The sequence below is a fragment of the Rhagoletis pomonella genome, unplaced genomic scaffold (assembly GCF_013731165.1).
Source record: "Rhagoletis pomonella isolate Grant_MI unplaced genomic scaffold, Rhpom_1.0 Rhpom_scaffold_00003, whole genome shotgun sequence".
Classification (NCBI taxonomy): Eukaryota; Metazoa; Arthropoda; class Insecta; order Diptera; family Tephritidae; genus Rhagoletis; species Rhagoletis pomonella.
In genome coordinates, this window is record NW_023458557.1 from 41,296,332 (window position 1) to 41,309,223 (window position 12,892).

The 12,892-nt window shown below is 34.9% G+C and overlaps 1 protein-coding gene across 3 annotated transcripts in view; it reads right to left on the reverse strand.

Annotated features, from left to right (window-relative positions):
* Positions 1-12,892, reverse strand: part of LOC118735215 (tyrosine-protein kinase Dnt) — a 548,279-nt gene that overhangs the window by 140,613 nt on the left and 394,774 nt on the right. For all 3 annotated transcript variants that reach the window (XM_036464864.1, XM_036464863.1, XM_036464862.1), the window contains exons 3-4: positions 6,531-7,653; positions 61-357 (exon numbers count right to left, since the gene is read on the reverse strand). In XM_036464864.1, the coding sequence (XP_036320757.1) occupies positions 61-357; positions 6,531-7,653 (1,420 nt within the window). The remainder of the gene's footprint in view (positions 1-60; positions 358-6,530; positions 7,654-12,892) is intronic.

A 12,892-nucleotide genomic window follows, 5' to 3' on the forward strand; every position in this document is an offset into this window, starting at 1 on the left:
AGTATTAAACTTATTATCCTACTAAAAAACACGTCTACCCAAACCAATTTATATACTTACAGCTCATCTGGACAGTTGAATGGTTGCGCTAATCGATAGCCGTCCTTCAAATAATGTTCCATTTCGAAAGGATCTACCTCTGAGTAAGGCTGTTTCGCATATGTACACAACTCCCACATAAGTACGCCAAACGCCCAAGAGTCGCTTGCTTCAGAGAACTGCTTGTGCTGCAAAGCTTCCAGAGAAAGCCACTTTACAGGACGATTTTCGCTGTCACCCAAACAATTGTAATCGCCCGGAAAGAGATCGCGAGAGAGCGAACTGTCTGACAACTTAACGCGTAACTGGTCATCGATGCTGGAAAGAGAGGAAAGCGAAAAAATTATGATTGGTGACGTGCAATAGTCTCAATGGAATTAATGTCAGTTGACATAAATTCTTTTTTGTAAGGGAACTAATGTCAATGACATTAGTACGCAGGCCAAAAGTGAAATAATGTCAATTGACATTAAGTCACTTTGGAATTGATTCACCCTCAAAAAGTGGAATATGTAATGTTCGAAAAGTTAATTTTGTTATTTAAACTTAAATTCACAAAATAAATGTGTATTAACGTCATCAAAAATACATATTACTAACCTTTCAAACTTACAGAAGACAGGAATAGCGTCTTTTTGATTTATATAAGAATAACAAGCAAATACTTCGACCAACAAATATTTAATTTATAAATATCAAATTCCATTCGATATATGTACATAATATAATTTATTATACGAAAAATTTTATCATGTTCTGCGATTATTCGCGCCTGCAATAAGGACATAAGAAAGTTGAGTTAATATGTCTTTCAACCTGTAAATAAGTTTATTTACAATATGCATATGAGTCACAAGTCCCAAGCGCGCTGAGCGGTGCAAAACAAGCTACTCTTCGACTAGCTGGGAAGCAGACAAAAAATAGGAACCAAAATTTGGAAAATATTATTTCACTAGATTTTTGTACGGACCATCGGATAGGTGCTATGCGTTTTCGAAAATTTTCCCATTTTCATGGTGAAAATTCGTAACGAAAATTTATTTGTAATTTTTCTAAATTATGATCATTTTTAATTTTGTTTTTAATCATCTCTATTGAAGATCAGGTTTTTTTACATAGAAGTCATTAATAAAAAGAGGGGCATTTTTGATTTTTCCGAGTTATAAAGCGCTTTGGAGCGCGCTAAACTGCTAAACGTGCAATCTACAATACTGTATTAAAACAAATTTTTATTTTTTTTTAACTTAATAACACAACTTTTGCATTTAAAAAAAGCACTTCTCAATTCTCATAAAAAGTTTGGGAGCCTTTATTTTTATTTGGAATTAGTATTAAAAAGTGTTGTTAAACTTGAATTCTTTGGAATAGTTCGTAGTTTATTGTGTGGAAATTTCAAGTCGATCGATACACAAACATCTGAGATATAGCGAGCTTAACGGTCTATTCTGCATTGGTAATAAAAAGTTTGTAACCGGTAAATAAAGTTCCTGTCAATTTTAAAACCCTTTTCGCATTCTGTGTACTCTTGTAACCGGTAAATTTTGTTACCATCTCATAAGCTGGTAACAAAGTATTGCCCCGTGAAATATGCAATCTCAGAATTTGCACAATTCTTCATAGCTGAATCGCTGATTATTTGCACTGCATTACCAACGTACCTAGCATCGCGGTGACAAGAGCTGGTAGCATTTTTTGGTAATAAAATTTTCCGGTCACAAAATCGTCGGTAACGTTGCGCACGGCAACACTTACTGTTGGGAATTTCGCCTGATGATTAGAAAAAGGTCTTCTTGAGGATAAAATTTATATAATTATGTTATTTATGAACAAGATGTAGATTAAGTATAGTATCAATGCTTAATTAAGAATAATATCAATAGTTAACTACATAATTAACGCTTGTGTTTCTATAAAGCGGCAACTCAATCGTATTTTTTTATTAAAAAACGTGAATTTTGTGTATTTATCAAAGAAAACTCTAAATTTCCGAGTATATTTAAATCTTTTATTCCAAAAAAAAATAAGGTTTGGTTAGTTATAGAGACTCCAGTGCCTGCCAGCGCATTCGCCCAGACAGCGCTCATTAAGCATACCCAAGTTTGAGCGGAACTCCTCAAAAATACTCAACATCAATGTATAGAATATCACAAATATGAATCATACACAGATGCGATATCAATTGCTATGAATTGCTTCCGTATAAATTCAAGACACGCATTTGGTTGGTGAGTGCGTTGGTCATGGCGGTCATAAGTTCAGCCAACACATTCAATGGTCCATTAAAATTATAAGAAAAGTGTGTGTTTACAAAACTACCTGTGCCACTCTGATTAGTATGGTTGCTGCACCCTTTCATACCACTGTAATTTTGTATGCAACTCTGAATCAGCAAAAGACAAGGTCCTTCTCATTATCAACCCTGAGCATATTTTACCCCCGAGGAGTACTCAAAAAGGTTTATTACTGTATATACTGTGCTAACTCGGAAAACCCAAAAAAGTTTCATTTTATACCCGAGCGCACTTGTGCACAAGGGTATTATAACTTTGTTCACATAACGGTTGTTTGTAACAGGCAAAACCAATCGAGATAGATATAGACGAATGTATAAAAATGTATAAATGATCAGAATGAAAAGAGAAATGGATTAAGCGATCCGCCTGCCCGCCCGTCTGTACACAGGATAATTCGAGTAAAAATTGAGATATCTTAACGCAACAGGGTACGTGCACTTCTTTCGAGCATAGGACGGATGGTATTGAAAATGGGCACAATCGGACGATAACCACGCCTACCTCCCATATAACGGTAGTTTTCAGAAATACGAAAACTGCGATATTTTAATAACTACTGAAGGGTATTCACTAAAAACTGATATTTACAATAATTTTTAGACGAAAAATAAGGACAATAACCCACATCCCATATAACGGTAATTTAGAGAAATACGAAATCTTCGATAAATCAGTAAATATTAAAGCTAATTTATTGAAAATTTATGCTTGCAATAATTCTTAACAAGAAATACGCTTTTAATAAAATTTTGGAAAATGGGCGTGGCACCGCTCACTTATAATCACATATATGTATCTCGGTAACCTTCTACCAATTTGTACTCGGTGTAGTTATTGTGCTTGCCACTAGGGATGTCGGAAAAAGATCGATGAATCGAAAATATCGATGTTTTGCCTCGATGCATAGAAAGTTTTCCACTCCATGTATAAATAGTCGATGTATCGATGCATTGATGTTTTTTGAAAACTGACATCTCTAGTGCACTGAACCGTCTTTCCAGTTTTTCAATTGCACAAAAAACATAAGTGATTTTGATCAAAAAATTGAAACGACTCCAAAAAGTTTCGTTAGAAACATAATTACCTCAGTTGCAGTAATTTATTTCCAATTTTGTACAATCCCTTGAAAAGAAGTAATAGTATTTGGAATTTTGGAAAATGGGCGTGATACCGGTGACATATGACTGTATAAGTTTATCTCATTATGTCTAACTGAACGTTCTATCGAAAATGTTTAAAATAGTGGGGTGTTAACACCCTACCCCTCTCCCTGGCTTACTATGGAGCGGTAGTTTTCGGAATGGTGAAAAACATATATCTAATACTTGCGCTGGGTATTTAATGTTCGGCTACGCCCGAACTTAGACTTTCTTACTTGTTTATTAATGATTTCTATGTAAAAAGACCTGATCTGTCGATTGAAATTACTACAAAAAATTTACAAATTACCATAATTGAGAAAAATTACAAATAAATTTTCGTTTCGAATTTTCACAATGAAAATCGGAAGATTTTCATAACGCATAGCCCATCTGATAGCCCGTAAATAAATAAATAAATAAAATCTAGAGAAGTCATACTTTTCGAATTTTCGTTCCCATTTTTTGCCTGATTCCCGGCTAGTCCAGAAGTAGGTTCTTATGCACCGCTCAGCGCGCTTGGGACATTTGTTATGAATTGACCCACATTTTTATGAAATCTATCTACATATACATAGTATAAAGGAAAGTCGAGCGAAGTGAACGGATTTTGACGAGATTTTCTCTAATATATTCTGTATCGATAGGAGAGTGACCTTTTTTATTTAGAATTTTAATAGGGTTGCCACCTGTGTAAAAAACTATAAGATCCGCACCGTTCGTTGGATTACAGAAAATGAGGTGTCAGATAAAAGCGATTGGTCTCTAGAAATCACTAATGTCTTATTTTTTTAATAGGGCTGCCATCTGTTAAGAAAATTACTATATTCAAGCCTAATAAGCGTAAGCGTCAGTTCTGCACCGTCACTGTCAAATGAAAAGACTTAGCCTCTAGATGTGCAATAATGTATTATTTTTCTGAGAAGGGTTGCCACCTGTTTAAAAACTATAAGATCCGCACCGTTCGTTGGATATAAAAATGAGATACCAAATGAAAGTGCATGGCCTTCGCATGTACAAACACTTTAATTTTTTGAGTAGGGTTGCCACCTTTTTAAAATTACTATCTTCTATACATAGTATAAAGGAAAGGCGAGATATTTTGACCACGCTACTGAATGGATTTAGACACGATTTTTTAAGCATATAATAAACGAAGTACATAATGACATATGATTTCTTTCTCCAAATACGTAAATGTACATACATACGCATACATTCAGCGCGTGGCGAAGCCTCGCTCATCCGTGGCCGGCTAGTATAGTATATAAAAATCGGATTTAGTAAATCTTTTTTTGGAAGGAGCAAGGCTCGATCTTCTCCGAATTGAACTAATGTGAATGATATTACAAAAGTGAATTTTTGTCAATTGACATTAATTCCCCTGCAGAAAAAAAATTATCGGTTGATTGAAATAACCAACTTCTAGTTAGGTTTTTTGCGGGATTTCGATTAATAACTAACTTTTAATTAGCTATGACAAAACTAAGTTAGTTGCAAAGTCGTGCAGGGGTCATGCAGACGTTATCGGGAGTTTGTTTTCTTTAGTTTCTATTTAAATATCCTCATTCAAAAATTACTTTCAATACACTTTTTCTGCACTTCGCAGATTCTTTTTCATATTCAGGACAAATAAAATAAAGGTCGAAATTTTTATATTATCATTTTGATGTGATGTAGAGGTGGTAAACTGTCGATAATGGCGACTATCAATAGTGGGCGATATTTTTTTCAAACTACCGATAGTTTATCGATAGTCCCTTATTTTGAAAAAGATAAAAAATCTAATTGGGGTGTATTCATAGTCAATATTAAGTTGGTACTTAAAGTTGGTTGTAACTTTATTGACATATAACCTATCCAAAATTATGTCAAAAAGCTGCAACTAGCTTTAAGTGCCAACTTAATTTTGACTATGAATACGACCCATTGCATTAAGTATAGTTTTTTAAAGACCATAAGGACCTACCTTAATAATGAAAGTATGATTTGAAAACTAAACATATTTACGTTTTCTGCTTTCTAAAGCCAATTGTTTTTTTAATGGTGATTTTGTTTCTACCAAAAAAATCTCGTCTTTTGATTGCCCCTTTCTCTTATCGTGTTCGATTCTAAATTAAAGGCAAAGGGTGAGAAAATTTCCTGTTCGTGTCTTCTCTACCCTGTGAAAATCAGATGGTTGGTTAAAACGACAATATTATTAATATTTTGAAATGTGCGAAACCATGCCTTTTTACAGGGTTGAGTGTAACATGAAACACATTTTACACCGGGGAAGGGCAACATTTTTTGGAAGAAACGAAATCACCATAAGAAACATAGCATGCCAACAATTTTAGGTTTTAGGTGCGCCGTTTTTTCGTTTACTATTAAAGCTGCTTTACTGTACATTCGTTCCGATTCTACTGATGACGTTAGGCCAATATAGTTGCCATATATTCTTTTATATAAAAGTATTGCCGCTTTATAAAATGCACATTCACCATTTTTGTGTCTTATATTTGGAAAATTTTCGATAGTGAAAATACCCGATAGTTTTGAAAAACTATCGATAGTGAAAAAAGGTGCCAGTGAAAGTGCCATCGATAGTTTGCCACCACTAATGCTATGTCTGATCGAATTCAAATATGAGAGCACCTACAAGAGAACGTGTAAACAAATAAGCAAATATGTAAAGTTAAATAAAATAAGTAAATATATAAAAATATAATATATTTAAAAAATCTTTGTTTTTTTTTCTTTATTGATAGTTTATGTCCAAAAGCAGTTAGCTACAAGTTAGTTCACATCTAATGAAGAGAAAACTAGTTCTCACTATTTTGCGGCCATCGCCCTTCAAAAGTAGTTAGTTACGGCCAAAGGAAATAGTTAATAAATAGTTATCACTAGTCGACTGCTAGTTAGTTACAAAATAGTCCCATTTCCTGCAGGGTCCATTGACATTGTTGCACGTCACCATTATGATTATACATATTTATATGCGATAAAAATAAGTTTTGTCCAATTAAATATTAAGAAATTCTTAAAAGTTTCGCTACATTTAAACTCTAATACTTACACGCAGTTTCGCGTTGCAATATCCTTGTGTACAACTCCATGGCTATGTAAGTGTACCAAAGCCTGCGCCAATTGGGTGGACATCATCACAATCTGCACAGTGGTTATCGTCCGTGCGCAAGACGGATCCAACAGGAAAAGCTTCAGATTACGAGTGGTATTCGGCGCTGAGTAGAGCACGAAAGGTGTGGTGTGGTCTTCAATCGATACGCCTAAAACCGAGAGAATGCCCTGATGGGAAGCGCCATACAGCGACATACCCTCCTGTAGCAGTAGAGAGACTTGCATTTGACTTGCATGTTGCGCCACTGTCTTCACCAGAACATCTTGGTTGTCATTGTAGGTACCACGGTAGACGCGCCCAAACGTACCCTCTTGAAGTAGATTTGACAGACGCACACGGCAACGCTCCACAGTCAACTCTGATATGCGCCTATGCAACTCTTCCGGCTGTTGAGTTCCCACTTTGCGTGGCAAAGAACTATGGATAGGTGAAATTATAGACGGTGGACCGATATAAGTGGCAGACTGCTGGCATGGGACGTTCGTGTTGAGACGCTGGAAGCTCGACGTGCGCATGAGTTGACCATGGTTTTGACGCTTCGCCGAACGACGCACACAGTAGGCGGTCATGAGCAAAATGATAACGAGTGCCAAGGCCAAAGAGCTGCTAACAATGATGGTCAATATGCCAGTGGGAGGTGGCACAGCGGTCTCCAATAACACAGGTCCAAGCACTGTGTTCTCTTCTGGTTCGGCGAGTAGGCAAATCCTTTTGCGTCGAAAAACCAAATGAGTTACATTGCTGAGTGCGCGATTGAGTATAACCTCAATTGAAATTGTTACGTCCACCTCGGAAGCGCGTATACCCGAGCATTTGAGGCCGATAGCAAACGTTTGCTCGTTAGTTGGTATTTCACCGATCTGGGAGATGTTAATGAAGGGGCGCGGCAGAATTTCCTGATCTGTTGAGACCACGTTAATGCTGTAAGGAAGTGGGCGACCGGCCAAACTTTGCCAGGTAAAAGTAATGTCCCGCACATTCGCCGGCACTGGTACTATGAAATTGAGAGCATAATTGTTTACGTGACCTTCGCGAACATAGTATACCTCAGCGGATACACCTGAAATTGATAAAGGAAAAAAACTATTATTTACAGCACATATGTATCTATGTATATATATAATACGCGAAGGGATTTTTTGTGCAGCATAAAAGATCTGTACCGTTCGCCCGATTTTCAAAAATGAGATGTCAAATTAAAGCACTTGGTCTATAGATGTGCAATAAGGTTTTACTTTTTCGAAAAGAGTTGCCACCTGATAAAAAATTGCATTCAAATAATTTAATAATCAATGCCATCAGATCCACACCGTTCGTTCGATTTTCAAAAGTGAGGTGTCACATCAAAGGGCTCTGACTTTAGGTGGGCAATAAGGCTTAACTTTTTGGAAAAGAGTTGCCGCCCTTTAAAAAATTAAGTTCAAAATATTACGCGAAGGCATTTTTTGTTCCGCATAAAAGATCTGCACCGTTCGTTCGATTTTCAAAAATGGGGTGTCAAATTAAAGCGCTTGACCTGTAGCAATGTGCAACATGGTTTTATTTTTTCGAAAGGAGTTGCCACCTGTAGAACAATTGAATATAAATTATATAATAAGCAATGCCGTCATAACAGGTCAAATTAAAACTCTTGGACTGCAGATATGCAATAAGGTTTTACTTTTTTTTTTAAATATCATTGAATTTATCTAAAAACAAGTAAGAGCAGTGCTATCTTCGGCTATGCCGAAGGCTTCATACCTTTCATGAACATCTGAAAACTTTACTTTAACAGATTACTGCATTTGAAAAAATTTATATATTCACAGCACACATAGATAGAGGAGTTACATATATAAAAAATCTTATCTAAACAATCAGAGGTATGGAAGATATACCTTATATAGCACCAATCAAAGTGATTTTCACTGCTGTGTGATGGGTATGTAAACCGGTAACACAATTTCATGGGTTTAGCTTCCTACATAAAGGAGATATATCGCAAAAACTGGTATAGGGACAATCAGTGGTATACGAGATAAGGCTTATACAGCATAGATTTTGACAATTTTCACAGTAGACTTTGTATTATTATTTATACAATAGTTTACGAAATTTATCGGTTTTAGCTGTCCAAATAAATTAGTTTTACATTAAAATCCCCTATCTGAACAATCAGTTACAGTGACCCGAACTTTGTTAATTTTACTGTAAACTATCTGTCGATAATGGGTGAAAATAGTGCGAAATACCATGTTTCTAGCTGCATATATTTAGAAGTTATAACAAAGAATGTCATATCTGAACAATCAGTTGTATGGGAGCTATATGTAAAAGTGACCCGATCTTTGTTATTTTCACTGTAAGAATTCTGTTGCTAATCGTTGGAAGTATTGCAAAATTTCATGTTCCTAGCTGCATAAATCGAGGAGTCATAACGAAAATTCTCATAACTGAACAATCAGTTGAATGGGAGATATATGTTATAGTGCCCCGATCTTTGTTATTTTCACTGTAAATATTCTGTTAATAATGAGTGAAATCGGTGAGAATTTTCATGTTCCTAGCTGCATAAATGGAGAAGTAAAGGCAAAAAATCTCATATATGAACAATCAGTTGTATGGAGGCTTAGGTTATAGCGACCCGATCTTCGCCATTTTCTCTGAAAGTATTCTTTTGATAATGAGTGACAACAGTTCAAAATTTCATGTTACTAGCTACTTAAATGGGGGAGTTATAACGAAAAATCTTATATCTGAACAATCAGTAGTACGGGAGCCATAGGTTATAGTGACCGGATCTTTGTAATTTCCACTTTAGGTTCTCTGTTGATAATGGGTGGAAGTATTGCAAAATTTCATGTTCTTAGCTGCATAAATGGAGAAGTTATAACGAAGAATCTCATATCTGAACAATCAGTTGTATGGCAGCTATATGTTATAGTGGTCCGATTCTTCCGGTTCCGACAAATGATTAATACATTATAAAAATACACCCACCTACCAATTTTCATCAGGATATCTCGAAAACTGAGAGACTCGATTGCATACAAACAGACAGACAGACGGACAGACGGACATGGCTAAATCGACTCAGCTCGACGCTCTGATCATTTAAGTATACATTTTAATGGGTCTATCTCTTCTTATTCTGGTACTTACAAACATCGGACCTAAGTTATAATACCATTTCATGCTCATCTATACTTATTATATAAAGAGAAGTCCCTTTTTTCTGTAAAAGGTAATCTCGTGAACGGCTAGTCCGATTTTCATCAAATTTTGTATGTAAATAGCTTTCGGTAACCACCATGTTTTAGGCTACCAAATATTTACTTTTTTCGGGTAGGTGGACCAGGGTCCGGTCTATTCGAAAAAATCTTATTATGGTCCGATTTGCTTAAAATGATGATGATCCAATTTTCCGGGAAGTGGTCCAGGGACCGATCTATTCGAAAAAATCGTATTTACGGTCCGATTTGCTTAAAATTCGGTACGCAGGTAGCTTTGTAGCATATATGATCCAGTTTTTCCGAGAAGTGGACCACGGACCGATATATTCGAAAAAATCGCATTTATGGTCCGATTTGCTTAAAATTTGGTACGTAAGTAGCTTTTTAGCATATATTAGCACATATGATCCATTTTGCTTAAAATTCGGTACGTAGGTAGCTTTTTAGCATATATCATCCATTTTTTCCGAGAAGTGGACCACGGACCGATATATTTGAAAAAAATCGTATTTACGGTCCGATTTGTTTAAAATTCGGTACGTAGGTAGCTTTTTAGCATATATTAGCACATATGATCCATTTTTCCGAGAAGTGGACCAGGGACCGATCTATTTGAAAAAATCGTATTTATGGTCCGATTTGCTTAAAATTCGGAAGGTAGGTAGCTTTTTGGCATGCATTAGCATATGTGATCCATCTTTTCCGAGAAGTGGACCAGGGACCGATTTATTCGAAGAAATCGTATTTATGGTCCGATTTGCTTTAAATTCGGCACGTAGGTATCTTTTTAGCATATATGATCCATGTTTTCCGAGAAGTGGACCAGGGACCGATCAATTCGAAGAAATCGTTTTTATGGTCCGATTTGCTTAAAATTCGGTACGTAGGTAGCTTTTTGCCTGGATAAGCTTATAGATTCCTGTTTTCCAATTTTAATGCAATTTCGAATATAAATAGCTTTGAGCAACGACCATATCAAGGGGCGAATTCGTCACTAGGCAAGATTTTTTTGCGCCAATCAGAAACAACGGATACTGTCAAAATATAATTATAATATATAATATATCTCAGCTAATATATATTTTGAAAGCCGTTTTTAAGTTTTCGCAAGGCTCGAGAGCGGCTGAACCGATTTTTTTGAAACTGCCACCTGCCGCACGTGTCCCAAGGATGGTTTTACGTTAAAAAAAATCTATATGTAAAGGGGGCGTGGCACTTCCCTTACAAACCAAATTTCTCATGCTACATATCTCTGAAAGTGTGCATGGTAGAGTTCTGGAACTTGGTATGGAGATATACGAAATCAATCGCATACCCTTGGAGAAAAATTTAAGCTATTGTAAAAAGGGGTGTGACATCTCCCATACAAACCAAATTTTTCATACTACGTATCTCTGGAAGTATTAATGGTAGAGTTCTGGAACTTGGTATGGAAATGGGGGGGGGGTTAAATAACACCAACGGCAATAACGGAAAATTTGCTTTATTTCACGTTTAATTGGGAAATAATACCAAAATCTGAGTTTTGCTTTATTTCTAAATAAGGTTGGAAATAAAACAAATTTTGCCTTATTTCCCATTGCTTATTTATACTATTTGTAACAAAAAAAAAACAGTTTACTGACAGAAGGAAAAAGAACTTTCATGATACAAAAAAGAAGTTAGTTTCAATAAACCACTTTTGGGGGATAATAACATTTTTTGAAGTTTCATAAATTGTGAGTATTATCAACGGTCTTGTCACTTTGATAATATTAAAACAATAAATCGGAGTATTTTCCTTCCTATATTTATACCAATGTAATAATATTTCAAATCAAAACCCATTATCAGTGCTTGGTACTTTTTTTACTTACGTAGCTCGCATTTTTTTTATTAAAAATATATAAAATATAAAGCAGAGACCCAGAATAATAATTATTTTATTGTTGGGTTTTTAAATAGGTCATCAAAATATTCGCAAGAATTATAAGTCTTTTGATAATAATTATGTGTGAGAAATTTGTTTAAGTCATCGATAACTATTATTTTAAGACTTATATAATAGAAGTCTTTTTAAAATAATTTCCAGCGAGATAAATATTTTTAAGTCTTCAAAGATTTTTATTTTGAGACTTATTTTGAGACATATTTATCTTAATATAATGATTATTGATTGACTTTTATTATTTTCTCTTATAATATTTAGTTATGTCTCTGATATAAAGTATTAAAGATGACTTCATGGTAATTGTTCTTTTTATTTTATAACAAAAACCATGCGCAATGCTGTTATTTTTTCATTTTCTTATTTTGAATACAATCTTGCGATTTAAAAATCTAATTCTAAAGAATATTCTTTGCAAATAAAACCTTGTTATATTTTGGCACAAATTAGTTTTAATTTCTCATGAGATTTTGCAAAAAATTAGGCTTTGTGATTAGCTTATCACCATTAACTTTCACAAATTTTGAATTTAAAGTTTCTAATATATGCCAAAAACCTGAAGTCGACTTGAACAGACCGCTAAACAATGAACATATCGTCGCTTAAAGTACAAAGTCTGAAACTTAGTCATCAACCCCATTTACGAAATTATGTAGCCGGCATAATTTTCAAGTCCATCATATTCCACATCTTTGAATGTACTGATAAAATCTTCTGCTTTGAAAAAAAAATTCTTCCAGTGATCAGGTAGCATGAATTTGATGAAATGTCATAATTTTATTAAAAGTCAAATGGTTAACAACAACAACGAATTTCATTAAATGGAGCTACCTGGGGGAAATAAAATGTGGTACACGACCAAAGTAAACTTTGATATTAGAAATAGAAACAATACTACAGAAGGCGTGGTCAGAAAAATCATTTTTCGAATGTGTGATATTCTAGTGAAAGTGATAAAAAGTTCAAAAATTGTGTGAAATACATCTTTAACAGCTTTTTCAAGAACTTCTAAAAGGCTTGCGATCGGTCGTAGGAAAAAAAAGTGGCACGAACGCAGAAAAAGTGGTGTTATTGAATTTTCAATAACCGAAATAAAAGAAAGTGTGAAAGAATTGGAGTGCAATGGGGTATAGTCATTGCGCTGGGTATGCAGTTACAGT